Below are 22596 nucleotides of genomic sequence, written 5' to 3' on the forward strand. Positions count from 1 at the left end.
TGACACTCATGGCCTACTGGAGAAGTAAGTCACAGTTCACGAGAGAAATGGGAGAGATGGAATCAGAATAGAGTGCTTCCAGGGAACATGAATTTTACCTCCCAACACCCCCTCTAACTGTGTTGCAAACCCAGATGGTCTAATCTACCTATGGCCAGGCTGAACTGTTGCCCTGCAGGTGGTTGGACTTGGTGGAATGCTGAGGTCTTATTTTGTTATCTTGGGCCTGGTAGGTAAAGGCCCGGGCAAGCAAGATCTACCTTACCAGTCCCGTATCCTATTCAGGACAGAAGTCTCTGGGAGCCAGGGGTAAGCAGGTCATCATAAATAAGGAAATCACAAAGCTCAAAAAATTAAGTGGGCCAAGCAGCAGAGTGGTGGTTTCTGTGACTGAAACACTGAAGTAAGCCAAAGCCCACAGCAGAGACCTTAGGCCTCCTCCCCCTTGCTCCTGGTACTAGAGACAAAAGGACCTATGGTTGTAGTCACCTGTTGGAAGCCTAGATTAGAAAACTTAAGATACAGGGCTCTCAAGGAGATTATAGAGAGTGACACATTCATGTGCTAGTACCAACCCATTCCATATTCTTGCTCCCAACCCCCCTCAACCCATTCTGCACCCAGGAACTCTCTGAGAGTAAGCAACTCTGAGATCAATTTGAAGGGGGTTGGGAGACGGTTGCAGAATAAGCATTTTATTAGGGTCAGTGTTTATTTCTTCTGGAGAAAGGCAGGTTAAGTAGTATCAGAACATACAAACTATTGTGTCTCTAATGGGCAGCATAAGACACCACATGGGAGCCTTGTGGGCAGCAAGGAGAATGTATGTGCAGGAGACACCATGATGAAAGAAACAGTATGGTCACTCCATCCACTTTGGGGGACGGATAAAGAATATGTCTACCTCTGAGGAGACAGGACTGGAAGCATTAGGAAAGAACTGGAGGTGGGGGATTCCTAAGTGATATGGATTCTGGTTAGGTCCAAATAGCAGCTTTTAATCTCATGTGAGAGTACACAGGGCAGGTACTGGACTTACAGCTGCAAGGAAAAGGAGAAAGGTCAGGAATGGGCCTTCAAGTCTTGTGAAAGAGCCAAGTGACATGAAGGACAGTCCCACCCATGGAGACATTTGAAGCACCCCTGGTTACACGAACAAACTTGATTCTTGTGACCCACTCTTCCAGAAAAGACATGGAAGGCCACAGACAGACCATGGCAAACCTGGCAATAGAACAGCAGGTCTGGCAGGTCAAGACTAGGCTGGTGTAAGCTGTCCCTGCCAGGCAAATTCCCTTTATTTCGCAATTGGTAAAACACACACACAAACACACACACAAAATGGCATGAGAGCTATGCCTGGAGGTGTCTTTTTACTTCTTTTATTGAACTCCATAAATATTTTCATAAGGCTTTGTGTCATTACAACATCATATTTTTGTTAAACATTTTTTTAAACACACAACTTTGACACTTGTTTGACAGGGTCAAACAATCAGATAGAAGAAATGAAATAATAAACTGGCAAGTGCAGAGCAGCAGGGGTAATCAAAATCACTGTTGCCCATCCATCCACCCCAGCCCACCCCATCCCCAAAGCACTAAAAGATCACTACTTGGCTTCACACTAGAATTGTTAGAACTCTCTTGTCGCTGTCCTTATAAATCCTTTAGAGATATACACATATAAGGGATGAGAGGGAGAGAGAGAAAGAAGAGGTGGATTTCTGGGTTAGGACCATCCCACAAGAGGGCCCATAGAATATATTACCAAAGCCTTTTTGAGCAAATCCAGGCCTCATTGAGTTGAGGAAAGGGGATCTCTGGGCCATGCAGAAACAGAGATTTACAGAGTTCTTGGGGATAGCATTGCTGTGGGAACACAGAATAGGCTTGGATCCTGAGCCCAGGTAATGGGGTTCCCCTTGGGGCTGTTGGCAACTGGTCTGCTTTTCTAACATAGACTGGGGGAATATTCCAAGCAATGGTGAACAGATTTCTTGTTGTTTTCATAAGTTATTGGCATCTGATGAGGCCAGTGGGTTGGGTGTATGAGAGGTGGGTGGAAAGAGGTGATAATCCCTGATCCTGGAGCTCTGGGCACAGCCCCAGGGGAGCAGGAAGTGGGAGTGTGAGGCAGCTTATCCAAGAGAAGTTGTAGGTCCAGGGACCTGTCCATGCATCCCCTCTTGGTGTGCCCCCAGGCCCTGGAGAAACAAGTCAGGGCCAAGCCTAGTGGGAAGGAATTGAAAGTAGGAAAATAATGTACACTCAAGGGAGGCCTACACAGCCAGACATTGTTTGCCAGGGAAGCCATTTTAGCTTAGGCATTGGGTACCAGGTTCCTTGTCAAGTGGGCTTAAGTAGCTGGGTCAGGTGCTGAGCGGTTGTGGCCAGTCCCGAGCCCTGGCCCTCTGCCCAGCTCACACTTATCCTTGGCTTACTCCTCAAGTCTCATTTGGGTGTGGTGGAATGGGAGCTTAAACAGCTTGTAATTTGATTCCCATAGAGGAAAAATTCCCAGGCTGGGCAGGGCCTGGTCTGGGTCAGGAGGCGTAAGAGCAGCAATCAAGCCAGCTATACTGTGTCCCATGCAGCCATGGCTGCTGCTCATTAAGCTGAGGTCCTTTCATGATGAAGTCTTCTCCCACAGGGTCCAGGATAGACTCACAATCTCCAGATTCCTCACTAGAATGGCTCTCCATAGTAGGGCCCATCCTTACTCCTTTGTACTCCATTCTCCTTGCTGTTCAAGGTCTATCTACCTGAGGGGCTATGTGGAGAGGAGGAATAGGGAGTACCCATAGGGAGTCTGTCTCTTTGTGTGGAAAGTTAATTTTTCCTAAGTGTAAAGCCTTACACTTAGGAGGAGCCTTACACTTAGAGGGTAGCATCTCTGCCTCAGATCCTTTCTCCACAGGGAAAAGTCCCCTAGGCTCCTCGCTTGCTTACTTCACATGTTGTGGGATGGGAGAATGTTGGAAACAGGGCAGTCTTTGAGTGCCAGAAGTGCTTTAACTATGCTCATACCAGCAACCCTCCTGTGCAGGGGAGAGCAGGAGAAAGAAGGAAGACAGGAAGAGGGGAAGGAAGGAGCCATGGAAGATTATCCATGCAATCGGCTAACAATGGAAGTTTCACATAAGTTAGGTACTGTAAGTACATATCTTGGGCTGAGGTTGTCTCTTTCCATGCCCATCTTTGTTCTTTCCTATAAGAGGTTACTATCAGCCTTTGATTCTGTCCAGGTCAATAATTTGAATACAGTTGATGATCTTGGTCAGGTGGGCTCTGTCTTGACCTCACAGACTCCAGCAATGCTGCCTAAACAATCTGCCAATGGGAAGCAGGTACAACCAGGCCCCTGATTACAGTGGGGAGTCCTACTCTAAACCTACTTGGTACTGGAGGCAGTTGAATCCCTCCTCCAGGAGGCAGAGTCTCAGCCTCTTTACTTCTAGTTCAGATTCTTTAGGTTAGGGGAGGGACAAGCTGAGAAGAAACACCATAACCAAAGTGGCATGAAGAAGAGAAAAACTGACCCAAACTAAACCCCAGATACAAAACTGGCATGACCCAGCAGTGCTGCAACATGGGAACCCCCAGTGCTAGCAGAAGAAATAGCCCAAATGCAGAATGCTCCCTGAACAGAAGTCCTCTCCAGCATCATTACTCTGACATTCCCTTGTTTCTGTTTAGTTTCGATCCCTCTACAACACCTAAAACACAGTGAAAGCAATAGAAATATTGAGCAGTTATGTCACAGGGCACAACAGAGCATGTCCAGACTGGCATGACTGAGGACAGAAGATGCAGGGAAAAGGCTATTTGGGGCAACTGCAGGGCTGCAGAAACATTCGCAGATGATCAGTTGAGGGAGTGGAGGAAGGGGATCCTCCCTTTACCCAGTGAAAAGTAAAAGGAAAAAAAGAAATTCAAAACTCCCAAACTCCACCACATCAAATTAAATTCAAAAGTCATCAGCATCAGTATCATCAGGAAACTAAAAAACAATACAAACACATCTATGTTAATAATGACAAGTCAGTGAATCAATCACAGGAGAGCAAAAAGATTATCTCAACAAGAAAAGGAACAAATAGAAATGTCATTTTCTGAAAGTAAAGGGGAGGGGGACAGGGTAAGAATGGAAAACTTTTTAAGAAGGGATCATGTGTTTGGAATTCATTGGTACTTCTTCTTACCAATTACAGATTTTACTTTCCCAAAACAACAGAAAATATTTTTGGTCCTTCTGCATGTGTGTGTGTGTGTGTGTGTGTGTGTGTGTGTGTGTGTACACTCAAGGTCCTGTGTGCGTGTATGTGTGTGTGTATGCCTGTGTGTGTGTGTGTGTGTATATATATATATATATATTTCAACAGTGCTTCTCCGAAAAAAGGTCCATCTATAAATATAATTTTATTTACTTTATTTTAAAATTATCTGCCTCCCTGTTGGTATTATTTTTTGAAGGGGGTTAACCTGCTGAAGTTTTGCCAGAATGGTGACTGGCTGCGCTTGGGTTCGGTGAACTCAAAGACCTGTGACTGAGCGATGCCATCAGGGACCAGGTACTGGCCCTGGTTTAACGGGTCCTGCGGTGGTGGGTAGGAAGGAGGAACTGAGCGAGCAGAGGTGACACCTAGAGTAGATGGGAGATCAAAGGGAAATGGTATAAATTAAGTAGCAAGGGGCTTCTCAAAGCACCTAGCACCCACTTTTAATCCTTATCTCTATTCAGAACAGAATAGGCTGAGGCACACAGCATATGATTCAGAATGCAAGGATGATCTCTCTGCTGCTCCCAAATACTTTTCTCATCTGCTGGTCAGTGTCTGAAATTTCAACATTATAGCTTCTCTGTTTGCCTTTGTTTGACGACTTGATCCCATTACCCTGTAAGTAGTATCATATTAAGCCATCATATAATATATTAAGACATTCACACTTAGGTGGGAAGGAACCACTTCTTTTCTAAAAGCCAGTATTTTGTTGTTTTGTTTTTGTTCTTGTTATTGTTTTCCAGCTTTATTGAGATGTAACTGACATACAATATTATGTAAGTTTAAGGTATGCAATGTGATGATTCATTATACATATATATTGTGAAATAATTACAATATGGTTAGTTAGCACATCCATCACCTCACACAATTACCTTAAGTATACAATATTGTTAACTATATTAACCATACTGTACATTATATTTCCAAAACTATTTCATCATATAACTAGAAGTTTGTGCCCTTTGACCAACATCGCCCCACTTTCCCCAACCCCAACCCCTGGCAACCAGCAATCTACTTTCTGTTTCTATAATTTTGTCTTTTTCAGATTGCATATATAAGTGACATATTGTATTTGTATTTTTTTGTCTGACATTTCACACAGCATAACTCCCTAAAGACCATCCATATTTCCATAAATGGCAGGATTTCCTTCTTTTTATGGTTGAATAGTATTCCACAGTGTGTATGTGTGTGTGTGTGTGTGTGTGTGTGTGTGTATCTTTATTGGATGTATGGTTTATAAAAAGGTTCTCCCATTGCATAGGTAGCCTTTGCATTTTGTTGATTGTCTTTTGCTGTGAAGAAGCTTTCTAGTTTGATGTAGTCCCACTTGCTTATTTTTGTTTCTCTGGCTTGTGCTTTAGGTGTCATATTCAAAAACTCATTGCCAAGATCAATGTTGAGGAGTATTTTCCCTGTTTTCTTCTAGGAGTTTTATAGATGTGGGTCTTACACTTAAGTCTTTAATCCGTTTTGAGTTAATTTTTGTGAGTGGTGTAATATAGGGGTCCAATACAGTCCTTTGCATGTAAACATCCAATTTTCCCAATACCATTAATAAAAGAGACTATCTTTCCCCCACTGAATATTCTTGGCCTCCTGACAAATATTACTTGATCATAAGTGTGGGTTTATGATTGGGCTCTTGATTCTGTTCCATTGATCTACATGCTGTTTGTTATGCTAGTACCATACTTTTTTGATTACTATAGCTTTGTAATATAGTTTGAAATTGGGATGCATGATTGCCCCAGCTTTGTTCTTCTTTAACAGAATTGCTTTGGTAAATTGGGATCTTTTGTAGTTCCATATGAATTTTAGGAGTGTTTTCTCTCCTTCTATGAAAAATGCCATGGAATTTGAGATAAGGATTACAGCAAGTATACAGATGGCTTTGTATAGTAAGGACATTTTCACAATATTAATTCTTATCATCAATGAATATGGGATATCTTTCCATTTATTTGTGTCTTCTTCAATTTCTTTCATAAATGTCTAATAGATTTCAATGTGCAGATCTTTAACCTTCTTGGCTAAACCTATTCCTAAATATTTTACTATTTTGTGCTATTGCAAAGGGGATTGTGTCCTTAATTTCTCTTTTGGATGTTTGTTGTTAGTGAAACACAACTGATTTCTGTACAGTGATTTTATATCCTGAAACATTACTGAATTCCTTTATTATTCTAATATTATTTCTTGGGATAGTCTTCAGAGTTTTCTATTTATGAAATCATATCATCTGTAAACAGAGACAGTTTGACTTCTCCCTTTCTGACTTTAATTGCTTTTTATTGCCTGACTGCTCTGGCTAGGACTTCAAGAGCTATGCTGAATAGGAGTGGTGAGGTTTGGAATCCTTGTCTTATTCCTGAACTTAGAGGAAAAGCTTTCAAACTTTCACCTCTGAATATTATGTTATTAGTGGTGAGCTTGTCATAAAAGGCATTGATTATATTGAGATATGTTCTTTGTATACCCAATTTATTGAGTATTCTTTGTATACCCAATTGATTGAGAATTTTTATCACGAAAGATGTTGAGTTTTGTAAAATGCTTTTTCTGCATCTATTGAGGTGATCAAGTGATTTTTATCTTTCATTCTATAAATGTGGTGTGTCACATTTATTGATTTGCATATGTAGACCATGCTTGCATCCTAGAGATGAATCCCACTTGATGATGATGCATGATCCTTTTATGTGCTGTTGAATTTGGTTTGCTAGTATTTTGTTGAGAATTTTTACATCTATATTCATCAAGGATATCTAGTAGCATCTTTATCCAGCTTTGGTATTGGGGTAATGCTAGACTCATAGAATGAGTTTGAGAGTGTTCCTTTTAGGTTTTTGACTAGTTTGAGAAGGACTGGTGTTAATTTTTTTTAAATGTTTCATGGAATTCACCAGTGAAACCATCTATCTCTTCCTGGGCTTTTCTTTGTTGGGAGGTTTGACTACTGATTCAACCTTCTCACTTGTTATTTGTCTGCTCAGATTTTGTATTTTTCCCTAATTTGAGACATAATAGACATACTACATTGTATAAGATTAAGGTGTACAAGATAATGATTTGATATATGTATATACTGCAAAAAGATAAGCACATTAAGGTCACTTAACATCCATCACTTCACATAGTTACACGTTTTTTCTTTTGATGAGAACTTTTATGATCTACTCTCTTAGCAACTTTCAAATATACAATACAGTTTTGCTAACTTTAGTCTTCATGCTGTAGGTTACTTCCTCAACCTCATTTATTTTATAACTGAAAGTTTGTACCTTTTGACCACATTCACCTATTTCCCCTACCCAACACCCCTCACGTGTGGCAAACACCAATCTCTTCTCTGTTTCTACAAGTTCAGTTTTATTAGATTCCCCATATACATGCGATCATGCAGTATTTGTCTTTCTTTGTCTGAATTATTTCATTTAGCATAACGCCTTCCAGGTTAGTCCATGATGTGGAAAAGACAAGGTTTCCCTCTTTCTACAGCTGAATAATATTCCATTGTGTGTGTGTGTGTGTGTGTGTGTGTGTGTGTGTTTGTATATATTTATTTTATCCATTTATCTGTCAAAGGACACTTAGGTTGTTTCTATGTCTTGGCTATTATGAATAATGCGGTAACAAATATGGGGTACAGATATCTCTTCAAGATAGTTATTTCTTTTCTTTAGATATATACCCAGAACTGGAATTGAATTGTATGGTAGCTCTATTTTTAATTTTTTTATGAACCTCCATACTGTTTTCCATAGCAGCTATACCAACATACATTCCCACCAACAGTATATAAAAGGGTCTCTTTTCTCTACATCCTTCCCAGCACTTGCCAGAACTTGTCTTTTGATAACAGCCTTTCTGAAAGGTGTGAGGTAATATCTCACTGTGCTTTTGATTTGCATTTCCTGATGATTAATGATGCTGAGGTACTTTTCGTGTACCTGTTGGAATATTTTCTTTGGAAAATGTCTACTTAGGTCTTTTGCTTATTTTAAAAATTTTTTATTGGAATATAGTTGATTTACAATATTGTGTTAGTTTCTGCTGTATAGCAACGTGAATCAGTTAAACATATACATATATCTGCTCTTTTTTAGATTCTTTTCCCATAAAGGTCATTACAGAGTATTGAGCAGAGTTCCCTGTACTATACAGTAGATTGTTATTAGTTATTTTATATATAGTAGTGTGTATATGTCAATCCCAATCTCCCAATTTATCCCTCTCTCCCTTTCCACTTTGGTAACCATAAGTTTGTTTTCCATATCTGTGACTCTATTTTTGTTTTGTAAACAAGTTCATTTGTACCACTTTTAAAATTACACATATAAGCAATACCATATGATATATGACTTACTCTGTCTGACTTACTTCACTCAGTATGACAATCACTAGGTCCATCCATGTAGCTGCAAATAGCATTATTTTGTTCTTTTTTATGGCTGAGTAATATCCCATTGTATATATGTACCACATCTTCTTTATCCATTCATCCATTGATGAACATTTAGGTTGCTTCCATGTCCTGGCTATTGTAAATAGCTCTGCGATGAACATTGGGGTGAATGTTTCTTTTTTTTTTAACATCTTTATTGGAGTATAACTGCTTTACAATGGTGTGTTAGTTTCAGCTTTATAACAAAGTGAATCAGCTATATGTAAACATATATCCCCATATCTCCTCCCTCTTGCGTCTCCCCCCCACCTCCCTACTAACAAATGTAAAATAGATAGCTAGTGGGAAGCAGCCGAATAGCACAGGGAGATCAGCTCGGTGCTTCATGTACCTTTTTTTTTTTTTTTTTTTTTTTTTGCGGTATGCGGGCCTCTCACCATTGCGGCCTCTCCTGTTGCAGAGCACAGGCTCCGAACACAGAGGCCCAGTGGCCATGGCTCACGGGTCCAGCCACTCCACAGCATGTGGGATCGTCCCAGACCAGGGCATGAACCCAAGTCCCCTGCATCAGCAGGCGGACTCTCAACCATTGCGCCACCAGGGAAGCCCCTGCTTCATGTATCTTTTTGATTTATGGTTTTCTCTGGATATATGCCAAGGAGAGGGATTGCTGGATCATATGGTAGCTCTATTTTTAGTTTTTTAAAGAACCTCCATACTGTTCTCCATAGTGGCTGTACCAATTTGCATTCCCACCAACAGTGTGAGAGGGTTTCCTTTACTCCACACCCTCTCCAGCATTTGTTTGTAGACTTTATGATGATGGCCATTCTGACTGGTCTGTGTTGATACCTCATTGTAGTTTTGATTTGCATTTCTCTAATAATTAGCAATGTTGAGCATCTTTTCATGTGATTTTGGCCATCTATATGTCTTCTTTGGAGGAATATCTATTAGATCTTCTGCCCACTTTTTGATTGGGTTGTTTGTTTGTTTATTCTTATTTGTTTGATATTGAGCTGCATGAGCTGTTTGCATATTTGGAGATTAATCCCTTGTCAGTTGCTTCGATTGCAAATATTTTCTCCCATTCTGTGGGTTGTCTTTTTTTTTTTTTATGGTTTCCCTTGCTGTGCAAAAGCTTTTAAGTTTAATTCGGTCCCATTTGTTTATTTTTGTTTTTATTTTCAGTACTCTAGGAGGTGGATCCAAAAAGATATTGCTGGAACTTATGTCAAAGAATGTTGTGCCTATGTTTTCCTCAAAGAGTTTTATAGTATCTGTTCTTACATTTAGGTCATTAATCCACTTTGAGTTTTATTTTTGTGTGTGGTGTTAGAGAATGTCCTAGTTTCATTCTTGTACATGTAGCTGTCCAGTCTTCCTAGCACCATTCATTGAAGAGATTGTCTTTTGTCCACTGTATTTCCTTGCCTCCTTTGTCATAGATTAATTGACCATAGGTGCATGGGTTTATTTCTGGGCTTTCTATTCTCTTCCACTGATCTATATTTCTGGTTTTGTGCCACTATCATACATTTTTGGAAATGATTTTTAAAATTTTTGTTTTATATTGGAGTTGATTAACAATTTTGTGTTAGTTTCAGGTGTACAGCAGAGTGATTCAGTTATACACACAGATGTATCAATTCTTTTTCAGATTCATTTCCCATTTAGGTTATTACAGAGTATTGATCAGATTTCCCTGAGCTATATAGTAGGTCTTTATGATAACTGTAGCTTTGTAGTATAGTCTGAAGTCAGGGAGCCTGATACCTCCAGCTCCATTTTTCTTTCTCAGGATTACTTTGGCTATACAGAGTCTTTTGTTTCCATATAAATTAAAAAAATATATTGTTCTAGTTCTGTGAAAAATGCTATTGGTAATTTAATAGGGATTGCATTGAATCTGTAGATTGCCTTGGGTAGTGTAGTCATTTTGACAATATTGATTCTTCCAAACCAAGAACATGGTATATCTTTCCATCTGTGTCACCTTCAATTTCTTTCATCAGAGTCTTAGAGTTTTCAGAGTACAGGTCTTTTGCCTCGTTAGGTAGGTTTATTCCTAGGTATTTTATTCTTTTTGATGTGATGGTAAATGGGATTGTTTCCTTATTTTCTTTCTGATTTTTGCTGTTAGTGTATACAAGTGATTTCTGAGAGTTAATTTTGTATCCTGCAACTTTACCAAATTCATTGATATGCTCTAGTAGTTCTCTGGTAAAATCTTCAGGATCATCAATGTATAGTACCATGTCATCTGCAAACAGTGACAGTTTTACTTCTTTTCCAGTTTGGATCCTGCTCATTTATTTTTCTTCTCTGGTTGCTGTGGCTAGGACTCCCAGAACTTGAATAAAAGTGGCAAGAGTGGACATTCTTTTCTTCTTCCTGATCTTAGAGGAAATGCTTTCAGCTTTTTACATTGAGTGTGATGTTAGCTGTGGGTTTGTTGTATATGGCCTTTATTATGTTGAGGTAGGTTCCATCTATGCCCACCTTCTGGACAGCTTTTTATCATAATTGGGTGTTGGAATTGTAAAAAGACTTTTCTGCATCTATTGAGATAATCATATATTTGTTATACTTTTAAATTTGTTAATGTGGTATATCACAGTGACTAATTTGGGGATAATGAAAAATCCTTGTATCCCTGGGATAAATCCCACTTGATTGTAGTGTTTGATCCTTTTAATGTATTGTTGGATTTGGTTTGTTAGTATTTTGTTGAGGATTTTTCCATGTATGTTCTTTAGTGATATTGGCCGGTAATTTTCTTTTTTTGTGGTATCTGTGTCTGGTTTTGGTATTAGGGTGATGGTGGCCTCGTAGAATGAGTTAGGGAGTGTCCCCCCTGCTATATTTTGGAAGAGTTTGAGAAGGATAGCTGTTAACTCTTCTCTGAATGTTTGAAAGAATTTGCCTGTGAAGCCATCTGATGCTGGACTTTTGTTTGTGTGAAGTTTTTAAAATAAGTTTCAATTTCAGTACTTGTGATTGCTCTACTCATATTTTCTATTTCTTCCTGGTTCAGTCTTGGGAGATTTTACCTTTCTAAGGATTTGTCCATTTCTTCTAGGTTGTCCATTTTATTGGCATATAGTTGCTTGTAGTAGTCTCTTATGATCCTTTGTATTTCTGTGTTGTCTGATGTAACTTCTTTTTCATTTCTAATTTTAGTGATCTGAGCCCTAACCCTTTTTTTCTTGATGGGGCTGGCTTAAAGTTTATCAATGTTGTTTATCTTTTCAAAGAACCAGCTTTTAGTTTCACTGTCTTTTCTCTGGTTTTCGTCATGTCCATTTCATTTGTTTCTGTTCTGATGTTTATTATTTCTTTCCTTGTACTAACTTTGGGTTTTGTTTTTTCTTATTTCTCTAGTTGCTTACGATGTAAGTTTTTGTTGTTTATTTGTGATTTTTCTTGGTTCCCGAGGTAAGACTGCATTGCTACAAACTTCACTCTTAGAACTGCTTTTGCTGTGTCCCATAAGTTTTGGATCATCGTGTTTTCATTTTCGTCTGTCTCTAGGTATTTTTGAATTTCCTCTTTGATTTCTTCAGTGATCCATTTGTTGTTCAGTAACATATTCTTAGCCTCCACATGTTTGTGTTTTTTGCAGTTTTTTTTTTCATGTAGTTGATTCCTAATCTCAACATTGCAGTTGGAGTGCTGGCTTGATATAGTGTCAATTTTCGTAAATATAATGAGGCTTACTGTATGGTACACCATGTTATCTATCCTGGAAAATGTTCTATGTGCCCTTGAGAAGAATGTGCATCTTCTGCTTCTAAATGGAATATTCTATATATATCAATTAAGTTCATTTGTCTAATGTGTCATTTAAGCTTTTGTTTCCTTATTGATTTTCTGTCTGAATGATCTGTCCATTGATGAAAATGGGGTGTTAAAGTGCCCCAATATTATTGTGTTACTGTCAATATCTCATTTTATGGCTGTAAGAATTTGCCTTATATATTGAGGTGCTCCTATTTGGGTGCAAAAATATTTACAATTGTTATATCTTCTTCTTGGATTGATGCTTTGCTCATTATGTGGTGTCCTTTGTCTCTTGTAACAGTCATTATTTCAAAGTCTATTTTGTCTGATATGAGTATCACTACTCCAGCTTTCTTTTGATTTCCATTTGCATGGAATACCTTTTTACATCCCCTCATTTTCAGTCTGTGTGTGTCTCTAGATTTGATGTGGGTCTCTTGTAGACAGCATATATGTGTCTTTTTATTTTAATTTGGATATAGTTGTTTTACAGTGTCATGTTAGTGTCTACCGCACAGAGAAGTGGAGTTCCCTTTGCTATACAGCAGGTAATTGAGAGCTTTCTATTTTATACATATTAGTGTATATATGTCAATCCCATTCTCCAAATTCATGCGACCCCCATCCCCCCTTGGTGTACATACATTTGTTCTCTATATCTGTGTCTCTATTTCTGTCTTGCAAACTGGTTCATCTGTACTATTTTTCTAGATTCCACATATATGTGTTAATATACGATATTTGTTTTCCTCTTTCTGATGTACTTCACTCTGTATGACAGTCTCTAGGTCCATCCATGTCTCTACAAATGACCCAATTTTGTTCCTTTTTATGGCTGAGTAATATTCCATTGTATATATATATATATATATATATATATATATACCACATCTTCTTCTTTTTTAATCAATTCAGCCAGTCTATGGCTTTTTGTTTGAGCATTTAATCCATTTACATTTAAGATAATTACTGATCTGTATGTTCTTATTGCTATTTTGTTAGTTGTTAGTTGGATTAGTTTCTGTAGTTCTTTTTTCTTCCCTTCCCTTTTTGTTCTCTTCTCTTGTGATTTGATGACTATCTTTAGTGTTGTGTTTGGATCGCTTTTTCATTTTTTGTGTGTTTGTATCTGTTCTAGATTTTTGCTTTCCCCTTACCATGAGGTTTTGATATAGCAGACTACATATATACAAGGTTTTTTAAAGTTGCTGATATCTTAATTTCAATGGATTTCCAATATCCTGCATTTGTATGCTCCTCTTCTCACTATTGCTGTTTTTGTTATTGTATTTTGTGTGGATGCTTGCCTACCTTTACTGTGTGTTTGCCTTTACTGTTGCACTTTCCCATTCATAATTTTCTCGTTTCTAGTTGTGGTCTTTTCTTTTCCATCTAGAGAATTTCCCTTAGCATTCGTTGTACAGCTGGTTTGGTGGTGGTGAATTTTCTTAGCTTTTGTTTGTAAAGCATTTGCTTTTTCCATGGAATCTGTATGAGAGCCTTGCTGGGTAGAGTATTCTTGGTTGTGTTTTTTCCCTTTAATGGCTTTAGATATATCATGCCACTCCCTTTGGGGCTGCAGAGTTACTGCTGAGCAATCAGCTGATAACTTTATGGAAATTCCCTTGAGTGTTATTTGTTGCTTTTCCTTTGTTGCTTTTAATATTTTCTCTGCCTAATTTTTTGTCAATTTGATTAATATGTGCCTCAGTATGTTCCTCCTTGGGTTTATCCTGTATGGGACTCTCTGCACTTCCTGGTCTTGAGTGGGTGTTTCCTTTCCCATGTTAGGGAAGTTTTTGGCTATTACTTCTTTAAATATTTTCTCAGGCCCTTTCTCTCTCTCTTCTCCTTCTGGGACCCCTATAATGCAAAAGTTTGTGCATTTAATGTTGTCCCAGAAGTCTCTGAGACTGTCCTCATTTCTTTTCATTCTTTTTTCTTTATTCTGTTTTGCAGCAGCAATTTCCCCCAATCTGTCTTCCAGCTCACTTATTCGTTCTTCTGCCTCACTTTTTCTATTGATTCCTTCTAGTGCATTTTTCATTGAGTTATTGTATTTTTTAATCTTTGTTTGTTCTTTAACGCTTCTAGTGCTTTATTAAACATGTCTTGTATCCTATTGGTCTGTGCTCCATTCTTTTTCTGACATCTTGAATCATCTTTACTGTCATTACTCTGGATTCTTTTTCAGATAGGTTGCATATCTCCACTTCATTTAGCTGTTCTTCTGGGGTTTTATCTTGTTCTTTCGTCTGGAACATATTTCTCTGCCATCTCATTTTGTCTAGATTTCTGTCTTTGTGGTCTCCATTCCTCACACTGCAGGACTGTAGTTTTTCTTGCTTCTGGTGTCTGCACCTTGCTGGGTGAGGTGGATCCAGTGGCTTATACAGGCTTCCTGGTGGGAGAGACTGGTGTCTGCCCACTGGTGGGTGGAGCTAGATCTTGTCCCTCTGGGGGTAAGGCCATGGCAAGAGGTGTGTTTATAGGTGGTTGTTGGCTCAGGACGACTTTAGGCAGCCTGTCTGCTGATGGGTGGGGCTGTGTTCCCACCATGTTCATTGTTTGGTCTGAAGCATCCAAGTGCTGGATCCTACAGGCTGTTGTCCAGGTCTTGGTGTCAATATGATGACCTCTGGGAGAGCTCATGCTGATCAATATTCCTTGGAGCCCCCACCACTAGTGTCCTTGTCCCCACAGTGACCCACAGCCGACCCCTGCCTCCCTAGGATACTCTCCAAGACCTGCAGGTAGGTCTGGCCCAGGATCCTATGGACCCTATCAGACCCCCAGGCTGGGGAGACTGATGTGGGGCTCAGAACTCTCACTCCTGTAGGAGAACCTCTGTGATATAATTTTCCAGTTTGTGGGTTGCCCACTTGGTGGGTATAGGATTTGATTATATTGCAGAAGCACCCCTCCTACCATCTCATTGTGGCTTCCTCTTTGTCTTTGGGTGTAAAGTACATATTTTGGTAGGTTGGGGTCTTTTTTGTTGATGGTTGTTCAGCAGTTAGTTTTGATTTTGTTGTTTTGTTGAGAAGAGGTAAGCTCAAGTCCTTCTACTCTGCCATCTTGACTCCTGCCCCTGTCATACTTTCTTCTTCACGTTTTCATGTTACTAATTAGCATCCTTTCATTTCAGCTTGAAGAACTTTCAGCATTTATTGTAAGACAAGTCTAGTGGTGATTAACTCTTTTAGCATTTTTTTTTTTTTTTGGTCTGGGAAATTCTTTTTCTCTCCTTTATTTCTGAAGACAACTTTTCTGGGTACAGCATTCTTGGTTGGGTGTTATTTTCTTTCAGTACTTTGAATATATCATTCCACTCTCTCCTTGCCTGCTAGGTTTCTGTTGAGAAATCTGCTGATAGCCTTATGCAGGTTCCCATGCATATGAGAATCGTTTTTCCCTTGCTGCTTTTAACCTTCTCTTTTTGTCTTTGATTTTAGACAGCTTTATTATAATGTATCTTAGAGAAGACCATTTTGGGTTGAATTGTTTGGAGACCAGTGAGCCACATGAACTTAGATATCCAAATATGTACCCAGAATTGGGAAGTTCTAGTCATTATTTATTTAAATGATCTTTCTTCCCCTTTCTCCCTCTCTTCTCCTTCTGGGACTCCAATATTTTGTAGATTGTTAATCTTAATTTTATCCTATAAGTCACACAGGCATACTTCACTCTTTTTCATTCTTTTTTTTTTCCTACTCTGACTAGTCAATTTCAAATGACCTTTCTTTGACTTCACAGATACTTTCTGCTGGTTTATCAGGTCTGCTATTGAAGCTCTCTATTGCATTTTTCATTTCATACATTGTATTCTTCAGCTCTATAATTTGTTTGGTTCTTTTTACGATTTCTACTCTGTTAAATTTCTTATTTTGTTCATGGTGTTTTCCTGATTTTGTTGAATTGTTTCTCTTGTAGCTCATTGAGCTTCCTTAAAACAACAATTTTGAATTGTTTATCATGCAAATCACAGATCTCCTGGTCTTTGTGTGCCAGCTTCTGGATATTATTGTGTTCCATTGATGATGTCATGTTTCCTTGATTTTTCATATTCCTTCTAGTCTTGTGTTGCTGTCACCTCCTCCAGTTTTTATTGACTGGCCTCTTCTATACATCCAATCATAGATTATTTGGTCTGGAAATTCTCCACTGGACTCCCAGACTTTTACAAAAACACTCTCATCTATTGGTGAAAATCTGTGTTCTTTAGGGAGATGACGGTAGAAAACTATTTTGTAATTTTGATGATGTTGTCAGTTTTCAAAGTTGGTAAGTGTCAAAAATACAAGGGTTCCAGAGGCCAAACAATTATACGTAGATATTACGGAGGGAATTTAGGGAGTGCTCATTTTAATTTTTTAATTAGGCTTTTTTATTTTGAGATCATTGTAGATTCACATGCAGTTGTAAGAGAATATATAGAGATAAACCTTGCACCCTTTACTCAATTTCTCCAATGATAGCATTTTGCAAAACTATATTACAGTATTACAGCTAGGATATTAACATTGTTACAGGATACAGTCAAGAGACAGAACATTTCTATCATCACAAGGATTACTCGTGTTACTCTTTTATAACCATACTCACTTCTTTCCTTTCCCTACTCCCTCCTTAACCCCTGGCAACCACTAATATGTTCCCTATTTCCAAATTATATCCTCTGAAGAATGTTATATAAATGGAGTTATACCAAATGTAACCTTTTGATATTGGCTTTTCTCAATCAGCATGAATCCTTAGAAATTCTCCCAAGTTGGTTTATGTACCAATAGTTGGATCCTTTTTATTGATGTGTTATATCCCATGGTACAGATGTACCAGAATCTGCTTAATTACACCCATTGAAAGACGTCCATGTTGTTTCTAGTTTGGGCTATTATGAAAAAGCTGCTATGGGTATTTGTTTAGAAGTTTGTAAGTGGCAATAAGTTTTTGTTTCTCTGGGATAAATGCCCAGATGTGTCATTGCTGGGTCATTTGGTAGTTGTATGTTTTATGTCTTAAGAAACTACCAAACTATTACATAAAATAGTGGCTGTACTGTTTTACATTCTCACCAGCAAGGTATGAATGATTCTGTTTCCATGCACCATAGCCAACATTTGGTGTTTTCACAATTTTTTTCTATTTTAGCCTTTGTGATAGATATGTAATTATATCTCATTGTGGTTTTAATTTGCATATTTCCAATGATTAATGATGTTATACATCTTTTCATGTGTGTAACTGATATCCATATATCCTCTTCAGTGAATTATCTATCTTTTGCCCATTTTCTAATTGGAGCATGTAGTTTTGTTTGTTTGTTTGTTTTTACTATGGAGTTTTTAAAAATATTTATTTACTTATTTATTTTTGGCTGTGTTGGGTCTTCGCTTCTGTGAGAGGGCTTTCTCTAGTTGCGGTGAGTGGGGGTCACTCTTCATCGTGGCGCACGGGCCTCTCACTGTCGTGGCCTCTCTTGTTGTGGAGCACAAGCTCCAGATGCGCAGGCTCAGTAGTTGTGGCTCACGGGCCTAGTTGCTCCGTGGCATGTGGGATCTTCCCAGACCAGGGCTCAAACCCGTGTCCTCTGCACTGGCATGCAGATTCTCAACCACTGCACCACCAGGGAAGCCCTCACTATTGAGTTTTGAGAGTTCTTTATATATTCTAGATACCAATGTTTTGTCAGATACATGGTTTGCAAATATCTTCCCTAGCCTGTAGCTTGTTTTTTCATCCTCTTTACATGGTCTTTCATGGGGAAAAATTTTCTATTTTGATGAGGTTAATTTTATCAATTTTTTATTTTATAGTTCAAGCTTTTGGTGTCAGTTCTAAGAACTTCTTTGCCTAGACCTAAATCCTGATGATTTTCTCCTACTGTTTTCTAAAAGTTTTGCAGCTTTAAATTTAAGCTCATTATCTATTTTGAGTTAATTTTTATAGGGTGTGAAATTAGGTTGAGATTATTTTTACTTTTGGCCTGTGGAAGCCCAATTGCTTCAGTGCCATTTGTTTAAAAGGTATCCTTCTTCCACTGAATTGCTTTTGTACCTTTGTGAAAAATCAGTTGGGCATATTTGTGTAGGTCTGTTTTTGGTTTCTCTATTCTGTTCCATTGATCTAACATGTCTATCCCTCTAGCAACACCAAACTGTCTTGGTTATTGTAGCTATATAATTAGTTTTGAAATCAGGGTACACTTATTATTCAAACTTTATTCTATTTCAAGTTTATTTTAGTTATTCTGGGGTACTCATTTGATTTTGAGCTGGCCCTAAAGCCTCTGGAGATGGGGACTGTACTCATGGCCCTAGGGAGCTCCATGATGACAAACTGAAATGGGTTGATGGACCAGGAATTAGCAACCAACTCCCAAGAAGTTATATATCAATTCTTAAAAACAATGCAGTGTAAAAAGGCAAATGTAAAGTGAAAAGGTCTCCCTTGGAGCTAGGCTCTGTCCTCTTTGCTTTGCTTCCAGCCAAGCTTCCCCTCCTCCAGAACAGTAGACTGAGTTAATAAGGTCCCATGGCATTAAAGATTGTGTTGGAATCTGTATTAAATCTGATTTAGAGAAATCCTAACAACAATGGTCCCCATCACTTCCAGCAAGGGGTTATTGGAAGGATTAATAAATCTGGCTTTCTTAGGTATCTGAGAGAACTCCCTTCTTGCTCTTCCTATGTATATGATAAAACTATTGAACTACTAAGCTGTACAATCACTTCTACATGTGTAGTGCCCTTGAGTCTCAAAATATATCAGTCACCACAGCCCTGGACTAGGAGAGCCTTGAAAACTCGAAATAGAAATAAGGGAATCAATTTTTAGGAATTCTGTGAAGTTTGAGACTAGATAAGTTTCTTTGAAGACTTCAGGATTGCTATTAAACATGGAAAGCTGTTTAGGTGAACCATTGTTTAAATATTGGGAGACAAGAGAGGACCTGCAAGGGATAGCCTTGAAACAAGGCAGAGAAGGAAACTGACACAAAGGTTTGGTATGAGTGAGTAGGACTGTTTTCTAGTTCGTTGCTTTGTGCATGTTCCTCTGCTTTATGGTTTCTCAGTGAAAAGATAAGCCAGTCTCAGAGAGAATTGAGGGAACTTGGGCTGAGGTAAAGGAACATCATCTCATCATGAAGGTCAGTGTGGTAGGGACAGTGGAGGAATTCAGAGTGAGAGAAGCTCAGGAGGTGAGAGCCTACAGGAGGCAGAGGTGGGCCACTAGGACAGTAACCCCTTTGTAGCCTGAGGACTGTCCAGGTGTCTGGGGCTCATATCTCTAAGGAAGAAGCACATTCTCTCAAAGGATTCTCCTATTCATACAGATCATAGACTTATTGTTATTAACTCCAGATTACTTTCTAAACTGTCAGGTTTTCATCCCTAAGAAGTTAGAAGTGGTTGCCTTTAATTCCCTATCTAAAGCAAATCATATTTCCATGATGAGGGAAAGTGCCAATGAGGGCTTCCCAAGAGTAAGAAGCAACAAACAGTTAGAAGGAAGGCCATGTCTAGCCAGAGGCCCAAGCTAGGTGCACTCCTCAATTGGAAAGCAATCTTCACAGGCACTCAGCCTCCTCAATGAAAAGGAATCTCATTAGGAATAATTAAGGGTGCTTTATGTGGCTGCTAGAATTTCAGGCAACTTGAATCTGCTCATTTTATATGGTGATTCATTCTGAACCAAAGAGCCTTTTATTTATTTATTTATTATTATTTTTTTTTTTGTGGTATGCCGGCCTCCCTCTGCTGCGGCCTCTCCCATTGCGGAGCACAGGCTCCGTACGCGCAGGCTCAGCGGCCATGGCTCATGGGCCCAGCCGCTCCGTGGCATGTGGGATCCTCCCAGGACCAGGGCGCGAACCCGGCTCCCCTGCATCGGCAGGCGGACGCACAACCACTGCGCCACCAGGGAAGCCCCCCAAAGAGCCTTTTAAAAGAGCACAAGGAGGACCTAGGGAAAGTGAAGTCTCATTAAGATTGCCTACCCTGGGGACAATGATAGTGGCTGTCAGTAATAGAAAGAGCTGTCAGTAATTGAGGCAAGACAAAAAAGTGAACTGTTCTTTCCCATCATGGAGGATCATCAGAACCCTGAGATGGAGAGGAGAGAGCAGAGGACTTGGAGTCAAGCTGACTTAAATTCAGAGTCACTTTATCCCAAAGATCCTCAGTTTCTTCATCTGGAAAATGGGGCTAATAATGCCTACCTTTTCAGGGGTACCATAAAAATGAAATGAAGGAACTTATATAAAATGACTGGTACTGAATAGGTTCTCGAAAAAAAGAAGGGAGAGTTCCTACCTTTTGTTCATTTAAGCATTTTAATGTTTTCTAGTTCAGGAAAACGAGAAAATAAAGCTTCATTTCATATTCAAATTGATCCCCAACGTATTTTTCTGTTTTTAAATGCCTTATGGTTCAAAAAGAGAATAATTATCTGAATCTTCTGTCTAGCTTCAGTTTGAAGTTGTCCATTCTGATTTGGGGTTCCTGATTTTGCAAATGCTCCCAAACCAATGAAAGAATTGTTATGCACATGTCCCTAATATATTTATACATATTAATAAATTCTACAAATTTACTATTGTCCAACTGTTTCTAAATTGTTAGTAAAGTTTAGTTTCTCTCCTTTATTTAAGTGAAAATAAAGGAAACAGAGGTTCTATTTTTTACCTGTACACAATGCGCTATCTTTGGACATGATTGCCTTAAATTATTCACTCCTAAGCCTGAAGTCTTTTAAGACCATTTGCCAACTGTCATCAGGGACACCTGGGTATCTGGACATTTCCCACCACCCCAAGTGAACTTCAGCATGGGAACAAGCCTAGGAATATGCAAGCACATAGCCTATGGCTTCTCAGTCTCACAACGAGAGTGGGTGAGGTCAGGGAGGTTGTAGTTAAAGGCAGTTTTACCTTTTTGTTTCGGGACTTTTCTCACAGTCATTGCAGCCTGCCTCTTCTGATTTTCAGAAATTTCAAAGCCTATAACATAAAAATACATGACTTTGTTATGAGAAACATAGACCTTTCTTAAATGTATAAATTAGTACAACTTTTCTGGAAGAGTAATTTTGCCAAGATATATCAAAAGTCTTGGAAAGCAAATAAAGGAAAGTGGTCAGAAACTTGGACAAAGACTTACAACAATGCATTTCAATGTATAGAGGGGCAAAAAAGTGAGATCATGAGTTAAGAGGCTGTTAAATGGAGAATGGCTGAATAAAATATGGTGTAAAGTGGAAAAATATTTCACAACCAAAAGCAAAAACACAAAGAAAAGGAAAAAAAATGAGTCAAAGATAAATGATTACAACAGAAAATGTATATAGACTTAATGAAACTTTCAGAAGGAGAAAAAAAATTGAATGGCAAAAAGTAATTAATGAAATAACCAAAATGTCTGTGCAAGTTCTTTGTGAATTTTTTAATTGAGTTACTTAGTTTTTGGCTAATTGAGTTGTAGAAGTTCCTTATATATTTTGGAAATTATCAGATATATGGTTTGCAAATATTTTCTCCCATTTAATAGGTTGCCTTTTTGTTCTGTTGTTTCTTTCTTTTGCTGTGCATAAGCTTTTTCCTTGTATGTAGTCCCACTTGTCTATTTTTGATTTGCTGTCCATGTTTTTGGTGTCATATCCAAGAAATCATTACCAAAGACCAATGTCAAGAAGTATTTCTCCAATGTTTTCTTCTAGGATTTTTACAGTCTCCAGTCATATGTTTAAGTCTTCAGTTCACTTTGAACTAATTTTCATGTATGGTATAAGGTAGGAGTTCAATTTCATTCTTTTGCATGTTTCACAACACCATTCATTGAAGAAACTATCCTTTCCCAATTGTGTATTCTTGGGACCCTTTTTGAAGATATGTTGAATATATACATGTAGGTTTAATTCTGAGCTCCCTATCCTATTCCATTGGTGTATATATCTTTATGCCAGCACCATACTGTTTTAATTACTGTAGCTTTGTAATATATTTAGAATCAGGGATTGTGATGCCTCCAGCTTTGTTCTCTCTCATGGGTGTATTGTGGATCCCTGTGAATTTTAGGATTGCCCTTTTTTTCTGTTTCTGTAAAAAATGTC

The 22596-nt window shown here is 38.6% G+C and overlaps 1 protein-coding gene across 6 annotated transcripts in view; it reads right to left on the bottom strand.

The window, feature by feature from the left end:
- Positions 1-4145: 4145 nt before the first annotated feature.
- Positions 4146-22596, bottom strand: part of ARHGEF9 (Cdc42 guanine nucleotide exchange factor 9) — a 239649-nt gene continuing 221198 nt past the window's right edge. For all 6 annotated transcript variants that reach the window (XM_028482653.2, XM_055081692.1, XM_055081695.1 and 3 more), the window contains 2 exons: positions 21419-21487; positions 4146-4645 (listed from right to left, as the gene is read on the bottom strand). In XM_028482653.2, the coding sequence (XP_028338454.2) occupies positions 4464-4645; positions 21419-21487 (251 nt within the window). In that variant the 3' untranslated portion in view covers positions 4146-4463. The remainder of the gene's footprint in view (positions 4646-21418; positions 21488-22596) is intronic.

Source organism: Physeter macrocephalus, chromosome 21, assembly GCF_002837175.3.
Source record: "Physeter macrocephalus isolate SW-GA chromosome 21, ASM283717v5, whole genome shotgun sequence".
Classification (NCBI taxonomy): Eukaryota; Metazoa; Chordata; class Mammalia; order Artiodactyla; family Physeteridae; genus Physeter; species Physeter macrocephalus.